The sequence below is a fragment of the Corvus brachyrhynchos genome, unplaced genomic scaffold (genome assembly GCF_000691975.1).
Source record: "Corvus brachyrhynchos isolate BGI_N302 unplaced genomic scaffold, ASM69197v1 scaffold50, whole genome shotgun sequence".
NCBI lineage: Eukaryota > Metazoa > Chordata > Aves > Passeriformes > Corvidae > Corvus > Corvus brachyrhynchos.
This window is the reverse complement of record NW_008235964.1, coordinates 1,350,261-1,365,446: the sequence shown is the minus strand read 5'-3', so window position 1 is coordinate 1,365,446 and position 15,186 is coordinate 1,350,261. Positions and strand designations below refer to the sequence as shown.

Sequence of the window (15,186 nt, the reverse complement as noted above, 5' to 3'; positions counted from 1 at the left end):
GTTCTCTACTTGGAATGGGTGTTAATGGGTACATATGTCACATTTAGTAGTTTGAAATGTGGTGTTAATGCTGCCTCTGAGTGATTCTGTTAAACTGCCTGTTTTACAGGCTCTGGCATGAGCAAACATTTCTGTTCAACCATTCTAGTAAATAATATATAAATGGGTTGGAAAAGTTCTCAACTGCTTACAGTAATTATTTCAGATTCCAAGAAAGTGGATGATAATGTTATACCTGGTGTGGGACCAGGGTTTCCCAAGAAAAAATTATAATGGTTAGATAGATGCCATTTGTACTCTGTACTGTTTACAGGAAGAAGAAAAAAATTCAACAGGATGATGTTTGAACATGTATTCCCTTATGCCTTCTTGGAAAATTGTTGTTTCAAGAAAATGAAGGTTAGCACCCACTTTTTAGGGCCATCTTTTTATATCTATTTTTTAAAACTATTGTTAGTATGGCAAAAATGTGGTCTTTCTTATGCTTTGGCTTATGGACCCAGTTAGAAAATAAACTTTTAGAACCAAGGAAAACATGTAAGTCACATCTTAATATGAAGAAAATATCATATTAAAATCAATAAGAGAGGAAAGCATGGAAGGCATATGATTTCACTTTATCTTTTGGAAAAGTCTGTTTTCAACAGACAACAGAGAAGCTTTTTTAAAACCTAATATAAGGAAGATACATCATTCACACAAGACCTACAACCAGGAACTGCTAAATCAGTCAGCAGCAAAATGGAAACAATCCAGGATTCTCAGCCACTCCAGCCATTCTTTTACAGTGAATGGACTTTTTTTTAAGACATAAATTTGAAAAAGTGGACTATGCAGTTCTATGGTTCATATGGAGAAAAGAACAGACTCAACAAGCACTTTCTCCTGGTGAATATATTGTAGATGTTCCCCTTTTCCAGTTTCCATCTAGAAGCAGAAATACACTGTCAAAACACATTGGGAATGATGGTTCTGTTTGTGAACTAAACAGGAGGAGGGAAAAACACCTTCACGTATGGACTCAGGATTACGTTTCCAGAATTGGCCTCTAATTACTTGAAAAAAATTGTTCTTTAGAAGTGTCAGTCTTCTGAGAAAATCTGGGTGACAAAAAAGGCTGAAAGCATCATGCTGAATTTTCTAAAAGAGATGCAAGCCCATGGGAGAAGGTGAAAACACCAATCTGCTGTGGGTAATTTTCTGATGACCAACAGACTGGGCATCTCATACACAGTGTCTTTTGGCAGAAGCTTGGCTACCCTTCACTCTCAGTAGCCTTTCACTTGAAACACTCTCTAGTGTTTCAAGTGCTCTAACCTCAAACTGCCCCAAATGCCAGTTTCCCTGGTTTTTATGAAGTGTTTCCTAGCACTAAAAGCAAGGGCTGCTCCAGCTTGCTCTGTAGGGCTCTGCAGGGTAAAACTGTTGTTGGGACCGCTTGTTGCATCCTTTGTGAACTGGCAACAGAATGGGGATGCAGAAACAACTGGTGATCAAACACATCTACCTCAGGTCAGCTCAGATAGTTTATTTTCCTAAGGCTGCCTCATACTGAACAGGACTTTAAGCCATGGTCTCACCCATTTCAGCCACATCTGTATATTAGACACAGATTTGACCACACACTGAGCAGGGATATTTTGTGAAATTTCAACACAACCCTTTACAGAGAAATTTACTGTTTGATCTGAGTAACAGAAAAAACCCACACTTCTTAAACTATTCTGAAGTATTTCTTTAACCCTCAAAGCAATTCTGATGAAATAATTTTCCATGCACTCTGTAGGGTTAGTCTACCCTACAGAATTTTGAAATAAGACTTTTGAAATAAGAGTTATCAAATGAAGAATCTGAGCAATTTCCTGAAATTATATGTCAGCTTAAAATGGTGGAAGAGTAAATAGCAAGAATAGCCAAAGCAAAATGGGCCAGCTATTAGATTGAAACAAGGCTGAAAAGACAGCCTCAGATTACTGCTATCTGCAGAGAGTGGGGACGAACTGTTCTTGTTTTGATAATGATCCTTGGAAATGGGTTATTTGTAGCAACATGAAAGCCCATTTAACTTGGAAATTAAGAAACTAGTGACATGAGTCATTAAGCAGCTTTGGGCTGTAAATTATTTAAGTGTGAAGGGAATATCCTAAAATAATGTAGGAAATTAAAACATGGCATCGGCTATTAAATGTGTGAAAATGGATATAGACCAAGAGTGATAGCAAATAAGCAGGTGTTTGAAACCACAATCACATCCAATTCAGAAGATTTATAAAACCTAGGAATCAATTTCCTTTCACTCCATTGTTGCTAAAGCCAGCAAATAGAACTTAGTGATAAGGAAAACTCATGTCAATTTTAATTTCTTGCAGCTAAATGGCTAGAAATTACACAGTGCTGGCTCAGACCTGTGTCATGGGTTCTACAGTGATGATAATGTCTTGAGGCATGCATCACATCACATTTCTGTGTAGCTTTAACGTGTTATGCTGACTCTTAAGTGAATTTTTGTCAAAGTTGTATGTTCAAGGCAGTTATAAGCAGGTGTGCTGCCTTTTAAACTAAAGTTATTTAAACAGGCATTCTTTAAGACATTTAAATTGATAGGCTTAATTGAGGTCAATTCTGAAAACGCTGATGTACAGTCTTGCTATTGTAGGTATTCTAGATAACAGTATCAGCTCTGAGAGTAGATCTCCCCTGATCAGTACTAAATCACTTGATGTACAACTGTTTGGAACATAGTTTCATCTTAGGATATCCCAGAAAAGCTGTTGTGTCATGATGGAAGATGTGTAACATAAAAGACGAAATGTTCTCTGTGAGATCCTGTGGTGCTGCATTTTCCCCCCTCCTCCTCCCCCTGCCCCCCCTTCCCCTGCCATTTTCAGGGACAAAAATAAATAATACAACATATATGTGTTAGAGGAGGTTTTAAGGAAATGTGATTTTAAATTGCTAGAGGTTTGAGCTTGAAAAAACCTATCCATTATTGAAAAATAGACAGAAATTGCTGTAGAATTATTATGTTGGAATTACCTTAAATTAACAGGTATGTTTGGATCTTTAACTGAAACACATGACAATTTCTCTAGATCTTTAATATGATCTATGCTAACTAATTCAGGTCAGGAGTATAGCAGTGTTTTTATCTTGGCAGGTTGCTTGTTTGTTTGTTTGGTTTAATGTGAGCCAAATAGAAGAGGAGTTGCATATGGCAGCCATCAACATGATACACAAGCAATAGCATATTGACATGTAGCTTCTCTTTTATGTGTGTCTGTTGGAAAGAATAAAAAATGTAGAGGGCTACAATGATGTTGAGACTTAAATTCACTTAGTGAGCTATTTATTACTTAAATATTAATTTACTGTTCTTCAAAGATCCTAGGAAGAATCAAAATAAATTTTTAGAATTTTTCTTATTAGGTCACAAAATAATGTTGTTGTTTTGGATATTCTAATGTAGTAAAGGAATTGATTTTTCATTGTACAATCAGTGTCCTTTTCAGGGAAAAACTGGCATGTTTTTCTCTGTAAATAGGGACAAGCCCATCAAATATTATACATTAAGCTACATCCACGTAGAGAGCACAGGTCCCTATAAAACTATATCACTTAAAAATGAGCAGTTATGTAGATAAACCATGACTACATGATGAACAGTATCTTTTATTTTTTTGCTCTGAACTTATTTCCCTGAAAGCTACAATTTCTATTCTAGCGAGGCAGAGGTGGTGCACCTTTCTGCTTAACACAGATGCTGAAGTCTTTTTCCATTCCTTGTCTTTCTTATTCACTTTATTGGAAGGTATTAAAACTAAAGCATGTTGTTTGTTCCTTTAAAACTATAAACTAGGTTTGAAGAGACTTTTTGTAGAAAATCAGTAAAAATTATATTGCAAATACACCTACTCTTTTATATTCATATATCCAGAGAACTGGCGATAATCATTGGAACATCTCCAACTTTTCAAGTATCTGAAGAACTCTAAAATAATTTATTATATTTTAAACATAAGTGACCTACCAACAAAATTCCATATAATGAGAAGATCCTTCTGTAGGATAAATTACTGACTGAAAAGGTGGTGGACTGATTCACACTGTGTCTAAAACTGACTCATCTGGTGGATAAACTCTTAATACACAGATTTATGTTGAAAGGAATGTGTTTAATTTTATGTGAATGTGTAATGATTCATATATTGCACAAAACCTAAATCAAATTAACTCAAGCCTAAGCACTGCTCTCTTCCTCTGACTTGGATCCCTTGCAACTTCTGGCTTCAAAGAGTTGGCTCTGAAATGTTATTGTTCCTTTCTGAGGGATGTGATGGGAATGTGTAGTATGCAATTGGTTTCTCTGCAGATCACACTCTTATCTCTCACGGGCAATGACAAAATTACACTTCAGGGTTTATTTTTAATTAACTGCTGTAGCTGAATGTTGGATTTTACAAAGGTTCTGAAAAAAAACCAATGGTTTTTTGTTGCATCTTCACCTTAATTTTAAAGCAGGTTGATTAAAATACATTTTTTACTCTTTGAAAGGAATACAGAAAGAGTTCAGTTCAATAAAAACCTGATGAAAGACCTTTGCATTCACAAAATATGCTATTTATACTATAGGTGCTGGTTTTGTTTATGATTTCCTTGTTACTTCTCAACTGACACATAACTAATACCTGACAAAATACATCCAATAGAAAAGATCCTAGAAATCAGAAGTAGAGAAGGATTTCTTTAAGACATTCTGAGAATGACTTAGGGTTCCTGTCTTGTTCAGTTTGTTGTTTTTTCAAGAGCCAATTCAATTCAAGAGAAAAAAGCTATTGAGAGAGTAGATTAAAGGAGGGCACTCTTTCTGAGGGTCATCTTAGGCACAGAAGGACTTCACAGCATAGAATCATTTCTATCACCATTGTGTGCTTGGGCTGAAAAAAACCCAAACAGCTCCTCTAAAAGGTGCTGTTCTTTAATAAATGCACAGAGAAATAGCCATGGTAAAAACATAATGTTGTGGATTATCTGTATTGGCTTCCTTAGTAAAGGGCTTTGAGACTTAGTGACAAAAACTAACTTGCCAAGATGACTTTTCAAGTTACTAAAACCAGTTCCTGATGGGTTCTTTTGCTTGGTAACAATAAGAAATGGAGGTGGGTACCACAAGCATGCATCATCTCTTTAGGAATGGACTTGGAAACTGATGATGCTCTAATATTCATTGTTCACAATAGTCTCAATTTTTAGGATTTTTAAAATGCAGGGGAAACGTCTCCTTCCTTTATCATCTCTTCATTCCAGAAAGAAGCCCTTAAGTTAAAAGCTGTTTTGAGTATGTTTAGGGTTTTTTTTCCATTAGAGGTCACAGACTCATCTCATTTTTGAGAGTCATTAACCTCAGAATGCTAACTACTGGCCCACCTCATGAATAAATTTGGACAAACTAGCTTTGGTACAATAAGGAGAAGCCAAAACATCTCACAGGTCTGAAACCATACTTGCAAACATTGTGTAGGTGACCATGCATTGTGTTTATCTGTCAGAAGTAAAAGGACAAAATTAACACATCTCTTCATAGTAATTCTAACCTTTTTGATATATTAGTGTGGATTCTCATTATTATAATGTGGACTCTTATTCCCATAACTCTCTATGATGACTCCCATATTGCTGAGCCAAGTACGTATCAATACACATCCTTTTTGCAATTTTAAAAGTAAAGAAGATAGAATAAAAGTTTGGTGGCACAGGTACTTGAAGCCAACAGGCTCACTATTTCCTCATTATAAAAGTGTATCTGAACCTTAATTCAACCTTATATCACAAGTAAAATGTTTTGCATTACCTGTCTATGTGAAAAGGCATCACCATAGGGCTACGAGTCTTTGTGATAAAACTCTACAGGCATGACACCTCAAAAGATCATAAGAGTTATTTAGCTTTGAATGGTCTACACCCCAGGAGTAGTATGCAGCTTTCAGACATGATGTCTGAGCTTGTACCATGACATTCCCTGGTTATGCCTGAACTGAGGTCTGGAGTTGAGCTGTAGAGTAAGGCAATGTGTATATGTGTGTGTGTGTGTGTGTGTGTATGCACACGTGTGTAAATACATGAATTTATGGAAGAATTCTGAAGGCTCTCCTAAGAAAAATCTTGTCATTTCTAAATATAATGTTTAAATATACCTGTTACTTTTGCCCTGGTAATTAGTTGTTTTAACATCACAATAGTTGTCTGAATGACTTGTTGACTTTAGGGTATATTGTCTGAAGTATCATTCCCTCCTTCTCTCCTGCAGCCCTCTCAGCCAGCTTGTATTGTCCAATGTGTGCAATGGTGTTGACAGAAAAACCTTCAATGAATCTTGAGATCTTAGGAAGGGATTACAGCACAAGAGAACATCTGGGAATTCAGTCAGTACATTTATTTGGATTATCCCTCAGATTCCATGGAAAGAAACAAGATGCTCCAGAAATCAAAAGAACAGTGGCAATTTGAACTGATTGAGATTCTGGCTCTTTATTTGTGATGAGGGAATAAATTGGTGATATGTGGTATTACAGGTGCCTACAAGTAGAAAATAATTTTTAAAGATGCCGATAGGAAAATTATCAAGAGATTGAGCTATACATGGATCAAAACTCCTTTCCTTTCCACTGGTGGTTTGAAAAATTATCTATGCTAATGACTGTTGACATGATAACTACATTGGAAGAGGAAACAGGAATTGCTACTGTCCCAATTACATTTTCAGAAACAAAAATGTGCAGTTTTACTCACAGTACAAGAAATGTCCAATCATGCTTAAGCAGACCAGCTTGGATGCATGCTTTTTATTAGGCAACAACATGAGCAAAGCTATACTATTTTTCAACAGAAGTCTTAAGTACTCCAGTGGAATGAAAGTGCACACATTTGTTGTTTCATAACGCTTATTAGCACAGTTTTTCATTATAGATTTATGCGCTGATAGGTGGAAAAATCAAGCAGAGTTCTTGATTCATGTTAACATTTACAGCACTTAATGGAGGGGTAAAATAAATAATTAAATGTTGCAATGAATTAGTTGACATGGCAAGAAGTATTTGGGATGTAGTTGGTTTCTTAACCATGTCTTTCTGCTCACCTCCTTCAGGATTGACTGGTCCATCAGACATCACTTTCCTGAGGGCTAGTTGGCTTTGGTCTTTGTTGTCATTGGCTGGTGGAGGCAGATTGTCAGACTGAGTTCTTTGAATAGGGAGGACTCCTGCTATGCTGTGTCTGTGCTGCTTCCTGGCATGATTAGACTGACCGCTTTTATGTGCTGCTGTGGCAGTGTGGGTGAAATGGAAACCCAGAGTATGTATCCTCAGATGGAACCAGCTTAAATGTTATTCATGCAAACAGAAGTGGTTTTTTTTCTGTATTTAAGTAGTGTTTTCAAACACCAAAGAGACACCACATGCACAGCATTAAAGAGTATTAAAACTGGCTGTTTCTTTAATGATGGTGAAGACAAGGGAAATAATTTTCCCCCAGTTTTGCATTATACCATGGTGAGTTTATGGCATATCAACAAATCCTAAAGACAAACACAATGACTCCACAGTCAGAGAGATTTAATTTGCCATCAGCTAAACCCTCAGCTAGCAATTAGATACTGGTCTGAAGTATGCTCTGGAGAGTAATCCTTTTGAATGGAATAGTTTTAATTCATAAACCTATTTGAAGTTGTCAGATGAAATCTATCTTGACCTTTAATCAATCCAAGGCAAAAAATTACTCAAAAAATTGAACTGTGACACCTGACTTAGCTCTCAACTCCCTTTGAGTTTGCTAACTTGACAACATTGTCGAAATTTGTTACTGGCTTTGTGTGTTTAATGGTTTTGCACTTACTTTGTTTAATGTTTTTGCTGTATTTCTGTTCTGCTCATCACTAACACAATCTTATCTGAGATACAAAGAAGGTTGCCTTATATTTCCTTTCCAAAAAAAAATAAAATAGATATTTACAGTCATGTTTCAAAAATAGAAATCTCAGCCATGCAGTTAAAAAAGAGTTTCTTTAACTTCAAATCTTCTTTTGTGTGTATAGTACTGTCCTTCATGATTACCACTTATAGATATACCCTGTTATTAATGTGGTCTCAGTCTTGTGTGCAATTTGAAGAGCTGGCAGTTGCATCTCTGCAGGTTTTGATTATTTCATTGGTAGGTATTTAGTGACATCAAAACACAATGGACTTCTCTGTGAGTCATGCACAACTATGGAACATCATGGACCATGAGTGAAGGGACTGATGGAGAAACAGCCAGTTTCACTGCAGTCTTTACAAATTAAAATAAATAAATAAATAAAAGACTTCTAAATACAAGAGTATATTGTAATTATATGTATTCACACACAGGCACACAAAGAAAGACATTGAACAGAGTGAGCACAGTGTGCCAAGAACAGAAAAAAATAAATAGCCAAAAAGGGAAGGACAGCAGGGAAAAAGGCAACAGATGAACATTAAGCTGCCATGCTGAGGAATTTATTTGCGTCTTTTACTTGGTTGAAGGCGAAGCTGTTGCACAGCTGCTTCAGCAGCGGCGATGGCTGCCCCAGCGTCTTCAAGGTGAGTTTGAGTGACACTGGTTTTGCTTTGGCTGCGAGATGGACCGTGAGAGCGGAGATGTCCTTCAGAAGAAGATTTGGAGCTCCCTGGACTGCTGTGGGATTTCTCAATGGTGGGCACCTGCATGTCTACCAGGAAAATGAAGAAGCACAACTCTTGCATTTATTAAAAACAAACAATTTCGTTCTCTTTCTCTTGACTGGTCTTTCTAGCTGAATTCAAGAACAAGGAATAAAGATTAAGCTATGCCATTCCATTTAAAGTATCAGGATATATAATGATTAGGAAACTCTTATGAAGCATCATTTTCTACTTCCCCACTGTTCCCTGGCCCAGGGAATAATTTATTTAGTATTGGTTTTTTATCACCTGTGAATTAGACCTCCTGTGTTGGCTCAAACTGGTGGAATGATGCCGTAGTGTTTTCTGCTTTCTATTCTCTAGTAAGTCAAGGCTTACCAGCGTCACCTACACCAGTACCAAACATTTATTGAATGTCAGTTTATCCTGAATAATGCTGCCATGAAAATCATGGCCTAACTTACAATAGCTACTATACTTACCTCTAATTCAGACATCTTATATAGACACCAATCCCTGGCAAAATGTTACACAGAGAAATAGAGAGGAGATGGAGCAGAGTCTTGTCCCTCTGGGGCTCTCATCTGGATTGTAGATGGAATGGTTTTTGCTTTCATATGGCATAGGATGTGTTTTAAGAGAGCACCTGTCCACTGACTACTTAGTATAAAAAAAAGAATTAGAGATAAATTTCTTGGAGCAGGAGACACTGAGATCAATTCTGCTTTTGTAAACACCAATGTATATCTACTATATCAGCTCCACTGATTTCCAATACAACGGAGATATGCAACAGTCCATTATTATTGGCTGGAAATGCATATTCATTATTGCAGCATAAGAGTTGTTCTATAAAATATTAACGTGCCATTTTCAGATGAAAAAAATCCATAGAATATTTAAGGAACATGAAAAATAGGAAGCTAAATAGGTATTGACTTTTCCCAAGACTACCAAGAAAATGAAAAGGGCACAGAATCTACAGCAGATGTGCAAAGAACGTAGGGTCTGTAAGCTGCTGTTTTAAGGACACAATTTCTGAGTAAGCTGTCTGGAAAGATTGAGACAATTTAAGCCTTGTCTCCAATTAATTAATCACAGAGATAAATGGATTTTTAATAAAAATGTATATAAACTTCATAGCAGTACCTTTATTTTTCTTTTAGAACTTACACATAGCAAAGGTTTTCCCATCATCTGGGAAAATATTTCATATCAGGTGCACCAAGTCATTCCTACCCTTGGAGGGGTCCGGGAAGATTCCATGACTTCTGCTCTTGATGACAGATGGTTTTGGAGATTGCTGGCTACTCTGTCCAGAGTGAGACTTCCCATGATCAATGTTTTCACTCTGTTCTTTAAGAGGATACCACCGAGGAGTGTTGTCAAGCTGAGAGATGCTGGATAACTCGATCAATACCTACAAATAAATCAAAGTATGATATATGGCCTATATCTGACCTATTAATGATTGCATACAGCAGAAGAGACTAGAGTTGAGTTCTCAGACGTTGCAGTCAAGTGTAAGAGTGAAGGGTATAAGGCTGTGTGCTGACAGATTCAGGATTCTCTGGGCATGCTGTGACCCCAAACGCAGATTCAGTAGCATATTGACGTGTCTGAACTAATATATCTTCTCACCAGGACCTCAGTAAGGACTATGAGCTGAGTCCTTAGACTGTGGCATAGCTCCACACAAGGATGACTGGGCAGTTTAGAGGGAAGCTTGTGAGCACTAGCTTGACAGCTACACTAAAAAGACATTAAAAAGACATCCAGCCATTCTGCCTCTGGACAGGCATATTCTAATAGGAGAATCAAGCAGTGTAATTTTCTCCCTTTTATGAGTGCTTTTAAGGGGGGAAAGAGATCTATATTTGTTTTTATTAAGGTTGTCAATAAATTTTAAAGACTCATGCTTCTTGAGTCTTTAAAAAATCCACATATGTAGAAGCAGTGACAGAAAAAAATCAGGGTTACTCTTGCATTTCACTAAAGTAATAGAATTCAACAGACCATTTAGGCCTCTAAACTTTACTGAGAAAAAAAGAAAAGGAGGTGCATTGATAGTGTGGAAATGAAATAAATAACCTGGCTAAAAAACTCCCAAATGTTGTAGCTGAAATCCTGTAAAATTTCTTTTAAAAAAGAAAGAAGTCTAAAAAAAGAGCATTGGCACCAATAAGGACCCTTCCTCCCTTAATAGGCTTGCAGTTGTGAGAGGGCCATGGGATGTAAAGTACTGAAATTCATCACAGAGTCTTGAATGAAGGAAGGTCAAAAACAGCTTTGCATTTGGCTCTAAAGTGAGAGGGTTAAAACTGATATCAGGTAGGGAAGTTTTAAAACTGCTAGACAAATAAAGTGTGCAATTACCTCAGGGAACAATGTTTTTGTCACTTTAGTACAAGATCCTGAATTAAAGAAAGCCTCTCCAAATTTAGGGATGGGGAAGTCACCTAACAACTGGTGGTTTCTAGGTTAAAAGCCTTTTTTCTTTCCTTTTTTCCTTTCAGTTTCATAGGTTGTCTATGGCCTGTCTTGGTCTTTCTGGTTTGGCCTATAATTAATCTGAGCAGATGAACTATTCAGCATGCTCCCTGTTGTGATTTTTGGTCACAGCTTTGAGAATGACTTGGAAGACAGCATGGCTGAGGATTGTTCCCAATAGGCAGTATAGGCTGGGGGCTCTTGTAGGAGGAGAGGTTTCACTTTCCATGGATGTGGACCATGATGTGCCACTTTTCTTCTGAGGCACACAAGTCCTGCTGGCTCTATTCAAGCAAGTCTTTGGGGAACAATTTGGATATCCCACATATGATGTTATGGTGCAGGATTCCTCTGGACATCCTGGTGCTGAGACACCTGGGTGGTCTTTTCTGTTCCTTTTTTCCCTAACTGCTTTCAAAATTAATAAAAAAGTATCTATAGAGGCTGAAAAGGGGGAAGGTTTAAATCTTCATGCAGAAGCGGTCGCTGGAGCATCCTTTTTCTAAATGTCATAAAAAACAATGATGTAAATATTCAGTAAAGCCCTGCATTTGGACAAACATGCTCAACTCAACAAGAATATGGACACAGAATGCAGGAAATAAGTAATCATGAAGCAGCTTCCTATACATTTATTTTAGTAATTGTTCAAATAGTGACACTGATTGCTCAGTCTAGTAGTTACCCAAAGGGGAACAGGAGCTGAACTGTGTGGCTTTTTGCAGAATTCAAATGCAGAGTGAGCCCAGATACTCTCAGTCTGTATGACTGATTGATTTTCCTGTGCTTCTGTTTCTAATTATAATCTTTATTTGTAATAATGTCTTTAATTATTTATATATCATAGTTATTGCTGGTAATTCTGTATTATATGTGCATATGTTTGTTAAAGAGAAAGCCTTCTTCCCATGAGCACTCATCTCATTTATTAGTAATTACAAGATTAGATTTTGCCTTCAGTCATACTTTGGTAATGATATTTCTATTTCAGAATGTTAAAAATGAGACTTATCACCAGGACTAAATTATTCATACTTGAAGGTACTTGTACATGTGTTAAAATATGGCTTGATGGCAGAATTTAATCCTTTAATCATTTACAAAGACTAATACCTCCACAGCCTCTCTGTGTTATGCTAAAATCAAGGCAGACAGCTTTCAGTCATAACAAGAATTCCCCCTGGAGTCACTGTGAAGGTTGTTACTACCTCACACTCAAAAAAGTATTAATTTTCAGTGAGTTAACATTTTGTTGGGTCCTAAATTAACTTGCCCCCAGTTAATCAAGATAAAAGGGGTATATCTTTCATGTTTAAATTAAAGGAATCATGACCATTTGTTATGAAGACAACAATAAAACTGGGATGTAAAAAAGGTTTTACTTAACACATGTATCATACCTTGGAAGAAAACAGTCTCCAAATACCAGCCTGCAGTTATTACTAGTAGAGAGGAAGAAATAAGATACTCACTTCACCGAGGAAGTCATTTGAGGAGAATCTATCATAATCCCAGACAGTCACTTCCAGTGTTTTCTTTTTCAGCTGCAATTCAAGTAAAAGGATAATTAACCTCATAAACTTCAGATCAAGTCTTTATGGTGGTTTCTGTAGATTATTTCCTCCATGTTTCCTTTTTCATAGTGACAGGTAGGCAGTTTTTCCCCTCACATCAACCTTGTTCTGAGAAAAATAATTTGGAGCTATTTGTTATCAAGACAAATGGGCTTGTGCTTGGTCCTATTTTAGGAATTTCCACAAGTTGTTTTGGGTAGAATGTACGTACACTGCAAGAGCCAACTGATTTTTATAGCCCCATTTTTGTGTTCCTGCAGCTTTTCTCATCATCAGATCTGAGTCGTGTGAACTCAGACATTTTCCTGAAGTGCATACGAGTGCGAATTTCAAATGTATCATACCAAACACCCTATTGACACAATCTCATCTGTGAAGATCAGGCTTTAATACCTACAGAATTCAGTGTAGTCAATGAGAGTCTGCAAGTGATCCAGGCATGCAGGACAAGTTGTACTGTTGGGTATTAATGACAGCTGTCAAAATCCATTATCTGCAGATCTTGTTAAGCATGATAGCTGTGTCAAGCACTCTTCTATAGGCCTCAGTAAGAAAAAAGTAAGTCTTTTTATACAACAAGAGAGGGCAAGACAGAGAAACTGTTGACCAAAGCAGTTGACCTTATCGTAAACACTGATCTGAGTGTTTTTCCAGTGGTCTCTGGGGACATATAGGGGCAGGATTGATTACTGATATTGTGTGCTGGCGGAAAAGGCTATAAGGTGGCTGGAAAGGCAGTAATAAATTCATGTGGCTTGAAAGAGAGGACAAAATCCTGTGGGTTGTAGGGTGTCTGCAAAGTCACACTGAGAAGTTAAAAGTGAAGAATCCAAGTATTACTGAGGAAAACAGGACTCTTCACATACTTGAATAAAAGAAGTCAGAAGAATTCTAATGTGATAGTTGAGGTCGTCATCCTAACAAGCAACCTGTCACTCACTGCTCTATTAATTGTCTGCTGGGGATAGAGAGACAACAAAGGATCAAGTCATTGCTCAGAATGATAAGATATACCAATTACTGTACATATTGCATATACTTGCAAAGAAAGCACTCTTGGCTATTTACAGAACAACAGAATATTCTGAGTTGGGAGGGACTCACAAGGATCATCGAGTGCAACTCTTAAGTGGATGGTCTGTACAGGATCAAACCCACAGTGTTGGTGTTATTAGCACCATGATCTCATCAATTTCCCTCCACTGCCCCTTGGTTTAATGCAACACAGACTAAGACAGTTCCTAATAACCTGCAATTGCCTTTCAATGATAATTTCATCTCATTATTATGTACTCAGAATATCCTCTGCTCCCAGCCAACTTTAGAAAAAATGCGCAACTATGCAAAGCCAATAGCTATGAAAAGAAAATTTAAATCAGCATATCCTGGAAAACCCACACAAGGGGGAACTGAACTATTTTTAGCATCAACAACGTACTCTTTAAGCAGGCAACAGCATGACTTGAAAGCTAAGATTTAAAAAAAAAATATTTGAGAGCAATTCTTTAATCTTTCTCTGTTTTATTCTTACATAATTAGGCAATATTCTTCTTAAGCATTCTTTTAAAAATATCCTGCAAAAATGAAAGAAAAAGTTGAACAAAAAGATTCTTTTTTGAACAGTGCTTACAGAATATTTCTAGAACTGATTTCCTTGACTGAATACAATACCTTTTCTTTGCTGTTCCAAGACAGTATTGAAACTGCAACATGAAAAATAACCTGAAAAAGTGAGCTGAGCACCCACTGGTTCATGATGCTTTTGGCTTCCTGGATGATACAATTTTCTGCTAGGTGCTATATTAAGTATATGTAATTTTACCATTTAAAAAAGGGATAGCACAAATTCTTTTCAGAAATGTATTGTCACAGTTGTTGCTATTTTGAGAGGAGATTTCTTTTTGATGACCATGCAAGGACAGAGAGAAGAATGTATAGATCCAGGAAATGGGGAAAAAACCCCTAAGGTTTGAAGAATTTTTGGTAGAAAGGGGAAAATAGAAAAGATTTTCAAGTAACTGCAGCCATACTTTGCTAGCTTCTTTGCAACAGTGTGATAATAAAACTGTGATGAAAACTTACAGTACTTTGTAATTCTTTGTAAAATCTATATTAAACCTTTAATTTAACAAAGCTTTTGTAAAATATTATGACAATGAAAAACCATGGAAGACCTTTATTGGGCAGAGTGCATGAAATGAGTTTCACAGAAGAGGAAAATCTGCTTTTCTGAAGATATATTTATGTAGCACTGTGGTGGCAAAGAGCACTCAATGGCTGCTGATTTTAAAAGCAGCCATTATACCATCACAGCAACGTAGGGTTCTGCCTTACATCAATCAGTTTTTGGTTGTGAATCCTGAAGTTCAGATGCTCATCAGGAATATAACAGACAGCAACAGTGAAATGGCCAGCAGGAACCCTCTATC

The 15,186-nt window shown here is 36.9% G+C and overlaps 1 protein-coding gene across 1 annotated transcript in view; it reads right to left on the bottom strand.

Moving 5' to 3' along the window:
* PCLO (piccolo presynaptic cytomatrix protein) overlaps positions 1–15,186 on the bottom strand; it is a 321,975-nt gene that overhangs the window by 48,260 nt on the left and 258,529 nt on the right. Inside the window, exons 19-22 of the mRNA XM_017727961.1 lie at positions 12,656–12,727; positions 9,933–10,113; positions 8,546–8,740; positions 7,133–7,315 (exon numbers count right to left, since the gene is read on the bottom strand). Coding sequence (XP_017583450.1) covers positions 7,133–7,315; positions 8,546–8,740; positions 9,933–10,113; positions 12,656–12,727 — 631 coding nt within the window. The remainder of the gene's footprint in view (positions 1–7,132; positions 7,316–8,545; positions 8,741–9,932; positions 10,114–12,655; positions 12,728–15,186) is intronic.